The sequence below is a fragment of the Solanum pennellii genome, chromosome 4 (assembly GCF_001406875.1).
Source record: "Solanum pennellii chromosome 4, SPENNV200".
NCBI classification, from domain to species: domain Eukaryota; kingdom Viridiplantae; phylum Streptophyta; class Magnoliopsida; order Solanales; family Solanaceae; genus Solanum; species Solanum pennellii.
In genome coordinates this window covers 1,373,189-1,387,593 of record NC_028640.1, presented here as the reverse complement: position 1 = coordinate 1,387,593, position 14,405 = coordinate 1,373,189, and the positions used below count along the sequence as shown (strand labels likewise).

The 14,405-nt window shown below is 29.0% G+C and overlaps 3 protein-coding genes across 3 annotated transcripts in view; all 3 read right to left on the bottom strand.

Annotated features, from left to right (window-relative positions):
* Window positions 1-1,133: 1,133 nt before the first annotated feature.
* On the bottom strand, window positions 1,134-1,904 carry LOC107017273. Its single transcript, XM_015217535.2, has one exon. It carries the CDS (start codon window positions 1,833-1,835, stop codon window positions 1,341-1,343), a length of 495 nt encoding a protein of 164 aa, XP_015073021.1. The 5' UTR covers window positions 1,836-1,904; the 3' UTR covers window positions 1,134-1,340.
* Window positions 1,905-7,783: 5,879 nt separating this feature from the next.
* LOC107016401 (GDSL esterase/lipase 6) lies at window positions 7,784-10,893 on the bottom strand. Its single transcript, XM_027916775.1, has 4 exons — window positions 10,644-10,893; window positions 9,924-10,069; window positions 8,742-9,210; window positions 7,784-8,067 (listed from the first exon to the last, which is right to left on the bottom strand). The coding sequence occupies exons 1-4, from the start codon at window positions 10,891-10,893 to the stop codon at window positions 7,835-7,837; spliced, it is 1,098 nt and encodes a 365-aa protein (XP_027772576.1). The 3' UTR covers window positions 7,784-7,834.
* A 1,639-nt stretch (window positions 10,894-12,532) lies between these two features.
* LOC107017929 (vacuolar-sorting protein BRO1-like) overlaps window positions 12,533-14,405 on the bottom strand; it is a 10,935-nt gene continuing 9,062 nt past the window's right edge. Inside the window, exon 9 of the mRNA XM_015218224.2 lies at window positions 12,533-13,471. Within this exon, the coding sequence (XP_015073710.1) occupies window positions 12,842-13,471 (630 nt within the window). The 3' untranslated portion in view covers window positions 12,533-12,841. The remainder of the gene's footprint in view (window positions 13,472-14,405) is intronic.

Below are 14,405 nucleotides of genomic sequence, written 5' to 3'. Positions count from 1 at the left end.
TTAGAGGTGTAGATGTTGGTGATGAGGGCTACGAGAGTGTGAATGAAGATAAGGTGTGTTAGAGAATGAGAAGTGTATACGATTAATGTAAAATGTCACTTGCTAAACTTATTTTTCTTAAAATTAAAAAAATATTTTCCTCCATTCTAATTACATCCTTTGTTCTTTTATAATTTTTAAGTATCTAAAAAAATATTTTTCTCTTTTTTAAATGACTTATTATTAAAAAAAAATTCTTCAGAAATATAGCTATTTGATATCAAATTTGAGTGTTGTTAATTTCAATTTAGTAGAGAGTTATAGAAAGAAAACTATCGTAGTTATATAATATATCTAAAACCAATTCAAATTTGAATGTGATCATATCGTATAAGGATTCTATCTGAATTATTTTAGATCATAACTTTTTTTTAAAAATAAATAAATGTTGTAGCAAGTTAAAATAAGTCATATAAAATAAAACAAATGAGGTGTTACGACAAATAATCCTTTTTTAAAATTATTTTTTATTTAATACATATATTGAAGTTCAATTAATTTAAACTCACATCAAATTTAACTTCATTTAGAAAATAACATTTCTTAAAATTTCTAATTTAAAAAAAAAAATCTATTTATTAACATCTGAAGGATACTACATAAAATATCAAGTATTATATTTTAAGGTCAAAGGAAGTGTTCTCCTAATACCAACCTAATATTGAATATTCTTTTACTTCTCAAAAAATTCACATACCAAATCCCTCTCATGAAGGTTTTAAGAAACGGATTTAAAATTTAAGATATAAAGTATAATTTTATATTATTAATTTATTTTTACTCATATTAATAAGAGATTTCATGTAAAATAAAAATAAGATCGATTTTCATTATAATTTTTTTCTTTCATAATATTTAGAGATTTAAAAATATTTATCCTGTTATCAACAAAGCTTAAAGGTGTTCAAGAAGCTTTGAATCAATTTAAAATTTACCTTACTAACAATCGTGTGGTAACGAAACAAATAAACTAGTCCATCAAGCTTTCTGAAAAAATATTTTAAAATAATTACATTTTTATTAATATTTGTGTAAACATCACGATAAACACGTATATAATTATCAAACATAAACATTAAATAAGATTATGAGACTTATGCCACAATAATAAATAGTCATATACATAAGAATACATCTTAATTAACATCATTTCAATTGTAACGTAATCAATATATTCCCAAAACATGAGGCACACAATTTTTTTAATAATAATAATTAAAAAAAAGGTGTATTTTCACACTAAAAAAATCTCTAAAAAAAAAAAACACTTTCTATTTTTTTTAAAAAAAAAATTAAATTTCTCATCTAGAAGAAACAGGTTCTTCCATAATCGTAGCCAACGACAGTTTCCTCGATCTACACGCCAACCGATATTTCATTTCTCTCCCCACCGGAAAAACCTCAACCTCACCTGAATCCTGATCACCGGCAACATTATTTGCCATCGCCGGCGAAATCCTACCATTTCCGCCGGAAATTCTCTTCGCAGCGGAATTAGCCGCCAGTAAAATCACCGTCATATCAGTCGCCGTCACAACGGAATTGACTCTCTTCATCGGAAACATAATATAAACACTACCAAACTCCAAATCTTCATCTGCTGATAAAGCTGAAAATCTCCTTCCGATATTCAACGAACTCGAATCAACTAAAAAATTACTTGGATACTCCATCATGATTTCTGCTGCTTTAATCGGTTCTCGAAATTGCCTGATTTCACCTCCGGGAAGAACAACTCTCGATGCTTTTGAAGTTTTAATTGATGGTAAAATTGGGCATGAAGTAAAATTTCCCATAGAAAATTGAGTTCGAGTTTGATTCAATTGAGAGAATTTTTTTTAATTTTAATTTTGTGAAGAAATATGTGTGAATGGGGATTTATATAATTTGAATTTTAGAAATTCCCACGTTTTTTGTGACTATTGAGTCAAATAGTTTGACGAAATACACGGCATAGAAAAGAGGAGGAATTAGTAGGAAACTAAGTAAGGTATGTAATTTACTCTAATTTTGTGATAATTATTTTATTATATATATATATATATATTGAATCGGAGGTATTAGGTAGTAATTAACTTATTAACATAATGATTTTATAATGTGATATTAGATATAATAACTTATTTTAAAATAATTACGTGAGGTAACTTGCTTCCAACTAAACGTAAAACGATTCCTTAAGAACAAGTCAATAACCAAGTCACTTGTATTAAAAGAAAGGGAAAAGGGTTTGATATACCCCTCAACTTTGTTATTTGGAGCTGATATACCCCTTGTTATGAAAGTGGCTCATATATACCCCTACTTATAAACAAATGGCTCACATATACCCTTTTCCTCTAACGGAAATGAAAAAAATAATAATTTTAAGCAAACTTTTTATCATTTTTTTCTACAAAAATATAATCTCATATGAATAAATTTAATCCTCGTCAAACATATTCTTTTGACTTTTTTTTTGTTTCAATGGCTAATTTAGAATTATTATTTTGATAATCAAATTTATTTATGTTTCACTAATATTCTTGTAAAACTTATTGTAGATGACCAAATTTTTTTCTTCGAATACAAAAATCAAATTACAATATAAACAAAAAAAATAGTTTAATTTTTTTTCTTTAAACAAAGGAATGAAAGAAAAAAACAAAATAAGAATAAGAAACTCAAATAATTATAATAAAAGAAGTCAAAAAATAATTTATGTATTAAAAAAATTAAAATATACCTTGAACTTTGATAGAAGAATCATATATACCCCTAAATAATTTTTAAAAAAATTTAAAAGTAATAAATATAAATTTAAAACTAATTTTTTTAACTTCCGTTAAATGAAGGGCATATGCGAGCCATTTTGTAACGGCAGGGGTATATGTGAGCCGTTTGTATAACGATAGGGGCATATATGAGCCACTTTCATAACGAGGGGTATATCAGCTCCAAATGACAAAGTTGAGGGGTATATTAGACCCTTTTCCCTAAAAGAAATGGGGTAAGTGTAAATCTCTTAACAAACTTTTAAAAATTAGAAAAGGACCTAAAATATCCTCAAAGTATTGGAAATGATATAAAATTATCCTCCATTCACCTATAAGCTCCAAAATACCCTTCTCACCCACCTATTGGCTCCAAAATACCCTTGTTATCCACATTTTGGTTCAAAACTGACCACTTATTTAACGGTTTTAAATTTAAACTATTTAAATATTTTTTTAAATACGTGGCGCTAAACTATTTTTTTAAATAGTTGAACGCCAAGTATTTTAAAAAATATTTAAAGAGTTTAATTTAAAAAAAATTAAATAAGTGATCAATTTTGAAATCAAAGGTGGATGACAAGGGTATTTTGGAGCCAATACGTAGATGAGAAGCGCATTTTGGAGCCAATAGGTGGATGAAGGGTAATTTTGTACCATTCTCAATACTTCAAGGATATTTTAGGCCCTTTTCTGTTTAAAAATTAAAATTTATATGATTTAGAGTGTGTTTGGCATGGTGCGAGCTAATGAGGTAAAAGATTTTGTGTATATTACTTTTTTAAAATTTTACTTATGGTTTTATTAATTTTTTGTACTCGAAAATAAATAATTTTAAATTATAATTCTCATATTTTTATATAAGTAAAAAGTATTATCTTTAAAGTTATATACATTAAGTTATATGGTTTGCTTTAAAAGATGAAATGGAGATGATTAGTGTCGAATGTTTATTTGTAACAGACTTTTTACTTAATTTTTTAAATTAGTTTTTCAAAAAAATATTTGATAATCTAAAATCAAATGCTATCTTAACTTCGAGTCAAAGTGTTTTGGCAAAATCCTTTTACATTTTATAACGTACTTTAAGCTTATGTATCTCATAAAGAAAAATTATCCATATATGACTCTAATTGATTATTTATATTCTTTTTGATTATTTAATCTAAAATATATGTTCGCCATGATTGTTCATAATATATTAAAAATTATATCAAAAAATATTTAATTTTATCATTGTTATTATTTAAAAGAGATTATAACCAAACTCTGAAACTTTACAAAAACTTCATTCAAAATTAATTTTTAAAAAATTTATAATCATACGCTAGCTAAATTTATTGGTGTTAAACTAAAATGAGAGGGAGTATATAAATATATGGTCGATGTGTAATGCGTGTGGGGCTGCATAGGAGAAATCCCGTGGGATTTGTGTTGGCTAAATTGGTGATGAAATTTAATATTTTAAAAGTAGTGAAAGTTCTTCTCTTTTTTCTTCTTTTTCATAATATTTATGTCATTTTCTTTTGGGGTTTTAGGAGAAAACCATTTAGTTGAAGTGTTCTTGATGTATATTTGTCATATTTATTTTAGTAACTTTCTTTAATTGTTTCGTTTGGTGTTTAGTCGTTATATCAGAGCCTGATCAAATTATGTCAGAAGTTTATAGTGTTTCGTATTTATACCAGAGTCTAATGAAATCGTGTTAGAAGTCCACTCTGGGAAGTTAATTGCTTCCTAACAAAGGTGACTTCATACTCACATTGGAGTTTGACTAACAGATTCCTGCCGAAAGTCCATGCTGGAGGTAAAATATTCCTTCACAAAAATGACTTTGTAAATAGGGGACTCGAACTCGAGAGTCCGAGATTGAGGAAGAAGGAACTGACACTTAACTCTCCGCAACACCAATGTTTGGTGCTAAAGAATATTATATAAATTAGAATGGAGGTGTAATATTTCTGGAGCACTAATATTTAATTGTCGGATTTTGAGTTGTTACGAAGTTTATAAAAATAAAAAACATTTTTAAATCTTCAATCTTTAAGTAAAAACATGTTGAAGTATTAAAATGTTTGTTGATCTTGTGTCTATAAACCTGTATATAGGAAGAAAATATTTTAAAATCTGATTAATAAAAAAATATGATAAATAAATTAAAACGGACGTAGATAACTAAGGTGTGAAATGATAATATATAATTAGGAAATCACACGTCAAGGAAAGTTGTTGAAGTGTTGAAAGACTTGACTTCATCAAGTGTCGATATACGACTAAGTACTAATGTGTTAGTATGTGGCTGCCATTTTTATTTTTATCTTATTTACAATAAATAAAAGGATTGATCTATTTAATTTAAATTTGGTATTTTAGACAAATTAAGAAAATATTTGGTTGACAAGTCAACAAATTCAACCATAATTTATGATCAAAGCAATACTTAAAAAGTTCTACATTAAAGGTATTTAAAATACTTTCTTTTAGTTTTAAATTATCTATGGTATTTTTTGTAACATATTTTAAATAAAGAAATATTTATTATATATATACTGATATTTTTTTTTCTGTTTTACCATCAATAATCATTTTGCAAAAAATAGTACTAATATATTTTATTTTCATACTAAGCAAATTAATTACGTACTTATTACTATTTTCAATATTTGTACATAAAAAAATATATATTAATTGTTTTATTTATAAAATCAATTTTCATCTTTTAATATTTATGAGCTACTTTAAAATTTAAATAAGTTAATCCTAACTCACTCATAGTTATCTTATCTTTTAAATGGTGCATGCAGAATACACGACACTAATAATTAAGTAATCAAGTTACATTATGAGATAATTAACATTCTATAAATTTTTCAAACAATTTTTTTCATCTTTTTATTCCAGTATTAAGGAGTGAGGATAAGTACCTCTTATTTTTTTAAAAACTTAGGGATAATGCACAAGTAGCCCCTCAATCTATGCTCGAAATTTCAGAGACACACTTATACTATACTAAGATCCTATTACTCCCTGAACTATGCTAATGCCACGTAGGCCGAAAAATGATAGAAAATTACTTATAAAATAAGTTCAGGGGCGATAACAGGACCTTACTATAGTATAAGTGTATCTCTGAAATTTTGAACATAGATTAAGGGAGTACTGATGCATTTTTTCAAAACTTATATAAAAAGTAAAAGTAAAAGCTTGGAAGATAATGTGCTTACACAACAAGTTGAATATTTTCCACCTTAGGCTAATCTAACATCAATTTCCAATGAGCTGGTTTGGTGAAAACTAAGTCGATAAATTACGTTTAAGTCTTAATAACATAAATTTTTTAGTGATTCGCGATGAAAAAATTCTTACTAATCATATCCACCCTCCAACACACCAGATCATCTCATCCTTTTCCTTGTAGGTTGTAGCTCTGACTTTTACTACCCTCACCTAACTCCAACCATTATAATATTCGATCATGTAATATATAAATATTTCTTGAGATAATATTTACGATTTACTTAACGAACATCGAAAAAATTAAATAAGAAAACCCATTCTTTAATTTCAAAGAAACATTTACCAAACACATCCTAACTTCTTGACAAGTGGTATACAATTTGTGCAATTACTTTTGAATTTTTCATAAAAATATACATGTTTTGAAGCCGAGTTCGATGGTATGTGTGCAATCTTATTTTTAATAATGAATATAGATAAATTATTTTCGATAATTTTTTATCAAAAATAAAGTATATACCAATTAATAAAAAGGGAAATAGGAAAAAAATAATAATATAATCAACAAATAATATGATAAAAGAAAGAAAACTCGATTAGAGTTACGTGCAAAACTATTCTTTTCTTTTTGAATGGTCCACTTTTTCTATTCATGAGTTCAATTTAAGAAAAAAAAAATCAGAAATAATTAACAAGATAAAAAAACAAGAAAATTGATTAATTTGTAATTGCTTTAAAGACAAGAAGATTACACTAAGTTCAATTGTTTAAAGAAAAAAAAATTAATCATAGATAACAAGATAAATACAAGAAATTAAACAAGGATAGATAACGACTTCTCAAAAAAAAGAAGAACCAATTGATTAATATTTTATCGATGCTTTAACAACAAGAAGATTGGGACATAATACTTAGCCAAACTAGTACTAAAAGCCAATCAATTCACATAGGTCAAGATTTTGGTGTGTCGATATACGTTTAGATATATAAATTTTAAAATATAAGGATCAAAGCTAGGTATAATTTCTTCTAATTAAATATACTGTATCTAAAATGGATTCATATGTATGTGGGATACGTAGACAAATTTTATCGCCTCCCTCGCATCTCACTCGCCACTCTCTCTGCCTGCGTATCTGATATCTCAAATACATGCAGATCACACTAGATACATTATGAATACGTAGAGTGATTCACATGTATATGTCTCCCTCTTGTTAACCTTCACATCTCTCCCTATGTTGTAGCGTATTTGGCAGCAAAAAACATGTATTTAGGTGTATATGACTTGAAATTTAGTATGAAATTATAAATTAATGAAATAAAATGTAATTATTTCAAATTACAGAAAGAGTTAGTAAATATGGTAGAAATATTTGTATAATTAGCCAGTTTTTCCGATTTAAGATATATAGTAACATAGAATCAATTATATATATTGATGACACATAGTGAAAGATTATGAACTATGGGAACAAAATTCACATAGAAGTTTTCATATTAAGAAAACAAACTACATATTATAAGGTGTAAGTAACGATACTCTTATATATTGATATAAGATGACCTTTCGTATAAGGTTTATTTATTGATAAAGGTCAAAATCTTGATTTTGTCTGTGCTCTTTTACGTACTTATTTGATGTAGACTTAAAATAACTTATATAGAGAAATATATAAATTAAAGAAACATACATATAAACACCATAACATTTTTTTTAAAAAAAAATAAAAAATAAAAGACAAAGACCCCACTCTATTTTAAGATTTTTCAAAACACAAACTAATAATTTCCTTAATTATTGTTTAAGTGAGGGCCATGTTTGCTAGTGTTTTGAGATTTATAGGTCTAATTTTAGTATGAATTCCATTCCACAATGCCTTTGAGATGAGATTATAAGTATGTTCTGATGGATGAAAATAATCCCAAAACAAGTATTCATTGGGCTTTGCACATATCTTGTAACCTTCTTTACCACATTGCAATAATCCTCCAAGTGTTCCATCACCACAACATGCATTAGTCACATCTGAAAATCCTATGTAACAAATCATCATGAGTTAGTTTAGTGGATGTTTGGATATAAAAGAAATATACACCGATCGTTCGATTTTACGTGACACTGTTTGTCTTGACATAATGTTTCGGAATGTTTATGCAAAATAAGTGTGTTTTCAGGTAGCTATGAAGTTGTTTTTTTTAAGAAGAAGAAAACAAGGGAGCTCTTGAAGTTAACTTGTGGTCTAAAACATTAATCAAATATCTGTTGTTGTAAATTGTTTCATTAAGAATAAAAGGAGTTACTCTCTCTGTTTAAAAAAAGAATGATATAATTTGACTAGACATGATAAAGTTAAAGAAAATAAAAAAGACTTATCAATCTCGTGGTTCTAAATTAAAGTTATATCAAAAGTACCACCAAGATGTTCTTTAATTTTGTGGTTTTAAACCTGTCACATGGAAACTGAAACTAAAGTGTTGACCAAAAAAAGAATGAAGTCGTTCTTTTTTAAATAAACTAAAAAGAAAAGTAGGTCATTTTGATCTGAAACAAACAGAGTATATTTTTCTAATTACAGTAACAGTTAGGTAAAATTTATTTTTCAAGACAGACTAAAAAGAAAAGTGTGTCACATAAAATGAGACAGATCGAGGAGGAAGTAATATTCATAGCATAGTATATAGTATTTGAAAGAGGAGTGAAGAAATTACCATAATGTTTAGGATTGGCTTTGAAGATTTGAACAATCTTGTACACATCTCCAAACACAGCAAATGAACCAGGATAATACTTTGTTGGTACTATTTTTACCAAACTCTCTAACCCCATATTATAATTTTTGACCATTTTATTCATCTTTCCATAACATTTATCAATTGGTGCACCAGGCAAGAGGGTCCTAGCTGGTACACAACCAACAGGGCCTAACGAAAACAACGCGATTCGACGTGCCCCTAGCTTGCAAATTTCATCAACAAAATTTGTAACTTGATCTAACATGGCTTGAACATAGGCATTTGGAGTAAGTGTTGGGGCATCAAATGGATAGAAGTAGCTAAAAATGTCATTGGAGCCAGACTCAAAGAAAAAGAGTGATTGTTGGATTTGTTTTTTGGTTATATGGTTTTGTTGGACTAAAGTTTTGAATTGTTGAATTTGATCTTGAATTGGTGTCACTCCCTATATATATATGTATCAAAAGTCAAGAATTAATATCAATAGTTCAAACAACAATTATAACGACAGTAATATATTCAGTGTAATTTCGTACGTATCTTTACCTATCAGTATAGAAAAATTATTCTCGATGAGTAAAAAGAAAATAAAATCAAAGTTAATGTATACGAAAAAGGTTAAGTTATACACTTAGAAAGTATACTAGCATTATTTGTTTTGAGTGAAGACTTGATTACTTTCAATTAATTTGCATATGGGATCAAAATCAATTAATTATGATAGTTGAGTTCAATTTCTACAAAAAAGTTTGGTCTAAAAGAGATATTTATGCACTTCATAATAAGCTATTTATATTCATTTTTTTTTTACAATGTGTATATGTTGTATTAAGAAAAAGCTAAAAAGAAAGAAGGAAAAATATATCGCTATTGAACAAGTAGATATATATATATATATATTTATGTGGCATTTTATGTGTTCACACACGATATAAATCGATTTATATTATATCACGTAGGACATTTGTATCCAATTATGCATGTAAAAAGTTAAAAAACATAAATATCAGATAGTGCAAAATTATAAAGAGGACACGATTGTGTCTTATGCCTATATATTTTGGATTATTACCTAGTGGTTAATCATAATAAATTAATAAATTATAAAACAAAAACTATATGATAAATTAATACATCCTTAATTAATTAATTTCTTACCAAATCTTGATTTGTTGTTGATAGAACTCCACTACCAGCACTAGCAAAGTTAATGCCATTTGATGGATACTCTTTTCTACTTCCATTAATTAACTCAAGTTGTGCTTCCAAAAATGGGCTTTGCAAAGGAATCCCAATAAATTGAGCTGCAATATTTTATCGTAAACATAACAGAGTCAGAAATTTTATTAAAAAAATCAAAAATGATATAAGATTCCTTCGCGTGAAATTGTAAATTTTCGAATCACCTTTAACGTAACAATGAACACTTCCCTCATGCTAATCTATATATATCCTCACAAAAGGGAAAAAAAAATTACACTCAATAAATTTTGTGAACAAAAAAAATTCAATTATACCCCCTTCTAGTTTATATTTTAAAACAACATGATCTTATATTAAAATTAAATAGTTAAACTTGCGATCAAAGATCAAACATTTATCAGCATGCCAAAAATTATAGTTAATAGCAAAAAACTAACTTCATTTCTTTAACTAAATCCACCAAGCAAACGTCATGTTCGATCATGACTCCGATCTGGACCAGGACCACTCCAGTCCCCCATGAGCCTTGTCTTGCCATAGACAGGATACTGACGTTACCCTACAATTCCCCTCCCAAATTCCAACACCTGCCTCGTACAGAATGTTGCTATTGAAAATCGAACCCACGACTCATAAAATTTCGAAAAATTGAGGGAATTATAACAATTAACTTACAAATGAAATCAGCAACAGTTCTTCCATTAGTAAATCTACCAGTTGGATGATGAAAAAAATTGGAACCATAAGGTGGAAAATCAGCTTGTGCTGTGCAATTTTTGTTGTAATGATTATTACCAGCATCAAATATAGAGTCACCAAAAATAAAAATTGAAGGAACATTAAATCCCAAAACACAACTAATAATACTATTAATTACTAAAAAAGAAGAAACAAAAATAAATTGAATTTTTTTAACTCTTTCCATTTTAAGTAAATGTGTTATAATATCTTTTAATTTGGAAAATAAAATATGGTATGAGTTTTATTTATATAAGAAAAAATAGCTAAAAATATGAAACAGAACACACGAGTTTAGTGCATTATATGACCTAAGAAAATAATTTATTTATTATAAAGCTACTGCCAACTACTAGAATTTTTTGTCTATTTGTACTTTATTATTAACTTTAATTCACTTTATTTATAACTTTTTTTCTTGAAGTATGTTGTTTTTATAAGGTGGTTAGCAGATTTTTCAAAGTCTTAAAAAAATATAAAATATATAGAGTTTTTTTTTAATCTTTCGAGATTCATCTTATAATATTAGGTTAAAAAGTCAAAATGATTAATTAATTTAAAGTACGTTTGTAAAAAGAAAATTGATTCTTCAACCCCTATCACGCTCATGTATGTAGAAAATTTGTATGACGGAAAACTTAATTTTGAAACTTATGACTTTAAACATATAATAATATATTGTGTGGTCATACAAAATATATTCTCATAAAAAATTAAATTAAAAAGTGTAAAAGTTAATTATTTTCCTTTTTTTTAATTGTTGAAAAGAAACCAAAATCTGAAAATCCTATAAATGTGATCATAATAAATCATTATGAGTTAGTTCATAATATCTCTTTACTTGTAAAAAGGCAAACTTACATAAATTTCACGAGATAATCAGTTAGGTATACGCTAGTTTGTAATATTACGAATATTATCATATTTTGGTGCCTTCAGCTACGTTTAGATACATGTATATCTCAGAATACATGGAGTTATGAATGTAATTTGTTCTAGATACACTATATCCAAGTGGACTAGCATGTATCTAGGATATATAGACAAATTTTGGTTCGCCTCCCTCCCTTCTCGCTCGTCAATTTCCTATATATCTAGTATCCCACATATTCGATGACTCACATATATCTAGGATATAGACAAACCTCACTCGCTTCCCTCATGTTCTCTCTCGCCTTTCAGTGTATCTAGTATGTTTCACATATATCTAGGACACATAAATATTTTTCCTCGCTTCTCTCCCTATTTCACTGTACCTGATGACAAAAAGAATGTATCTAACTTGAAATTTGGTATGAAATTATTAATTACCAATATAAAATGTAATTATTTCAAACTATATGAAAATTGAAAGTAGTAAATATGATAGGAAAAACTACCGTACCCCATAACATAAAACCCTTGCAAATTAAGATGGTTAAAAAAAACAAGTGATTAAATGCACTAGAAAATGAAAAGATTTAACATTTATAAAATAACTAAAATGGGACTAAAGAAGTGTAAAAAATTACCATAACTTTTAGGTTTAGCTCTAAAATTCTGAACAGTTTTGTACACAGCTCCATACACAGCAAAAGAACTAAGGATATTTTGTTTTGTTGGACTAAAGTTTTGAATTGTTGAATTGGTGTCACTGCCTATATATGTTTCAAATGTAAAAAAATGATATTAGTATAGCAATTTATTATTCGACTAAGAATATCGACTAAATTTAACTTTGATTCATATCGCACGGATAAATCTCTTCTCAAACAGAAATGATATAGATGAACTCTTTTAACAAAATTCTATGACAAATTTGAAACAAACTTTTAACGCGTGGCATATTAAATTACTTTTTGGTGTATGCAAGACCAACAAATAGACCCACAAAGAATAAGTTCATATTTTCTTCTTACATTCACGAGATATCAGATCTCATAGAGTTCCAAAATTATTGATCTTGTAGTTTCGATCATCAATTTTACAAGGAGATACCCTGTACATACGTGCTTCATTCAAACTTACTTACAAATGTATAACAATGTATGCTAAGACCTTGTACAACAAAGAAGTCTCGTTACGTCCGGTCCAGTCGACTTGAGAACAACAAAAACTGAACATGAGAGCACACTGCGAAAATTATTGAAAAACTATCATTGCCTGTAATAGCCACTCTGATGGGGAGGAGGATGAGGATATGGAGAGGGGGCTGTGTAAGGAGGCTGAGGCAGAGCTCCGGGTTGCTGTGGAGGTGCATTATAGTATGGACCCCTCCAACCAGGATATGCAGGTTGGCCGTACTCGTGGCTAGGTGGAGGTTGTTGTTGATATTGAGGATGCGGCTGTGGATGCGAATATGGTTGACCTTGACCTGGAAAACCGTAAGGTGGTTGTGGAGAACTATAAGGAGGAGAGGTTCGAGTATATCCAGACATTGTTGGTTGCTGAGCAGGGGGTGCAGGCGGTTGTGGAGAACTATAAGGAGGAGAAGTTTGACTATATCCCGACACTGTAGGTTGCTGAGGAGGAGGCTGGTACGTAGGAGCCTGGTGTGGTCGAGAAGGATTGGGTATATGTCCAGTTTCGGTTGGTATCTGGGGATTGGATCTTGGAGGCTGATGAGCATGCCCGACTGAAGGATAAGTATACCCACTTGAACTCTTATTATCCTGGAAACTGAGACCTGAGATCTGCCTCTGTACATCTTCAATCATTTCTCGGCACTGCATGTTTCTTGTCATCACAAAATCACTACATTGCTGTTTCACATTAGTGATCGCCTCCTGTGCAACAAAAGACAAATTTATACGAATTCATATACTGGAAATTTGTAGATAGATCCAAGAAGCTCAGACATATTCAGGAAGAACTGGAATAAGACTAGTGATCTATCTCACTGCGCACAACTAAAATGAATATTTGAAGTGCAGAAATCAACTTTCATCTACAAGTTCCCATCCCTGACAAGGCTCAACCCAAGACTCATACCAAAGAAACTAAGCAAATACAACCATTTAGCAAATGAGGTTAGTCAATTTTTGAATGATTGTTGCCAGATTTGCAGGAGTACCGGGGCTTTGACATCAATGGCTAGGCTTATATGAGAAGATCCAAAGGGGTTCTTTGACTTTGCACATACGAAGGTAGATTATCATACAGTTGAATAAGAGTGAAAATCGAGAATGTGATTGTAATGACAGATTTCTGGTGAGATTAGTGGGATGGGATTGTATAAAATATTATTGTGCGTAATTCATGGATTAGATGAGAGATTACAACTCAGATTGTTCTTATAATAATTCGCCTTGACAATTTCTTTATTGGTGGACCTGGTAAAGGACTGCACAGTAAAGCCTAAGGCAGGGGAGATGGAGTGAGAGGAATAATGTATCAGATGGAATTGTCACAATCCCAATCCTACCCCATTCAAAATGTAACCCACGGATTAGTCACACCTCAATCCTCTCAACGGGATAAAATAGGTCCAAGAAATACAAGCCAATTGCATTATAATTCCATGGAACCAAAAGGAATCACTGACTCTGTTCTAACTCATTTTATCCCACCCCATCCTCCTCTTCTCCCAACAAAATATCTTATCTAGGACACAAATGATCCTATATCACAAAGTGGAATATGCTCAGAGGTTCCACTTAAAGTGAATAGTTGGAATCCTCCTTGTGTTGTAAACTAGGTGAGCAAATATTCCTGTCTCCC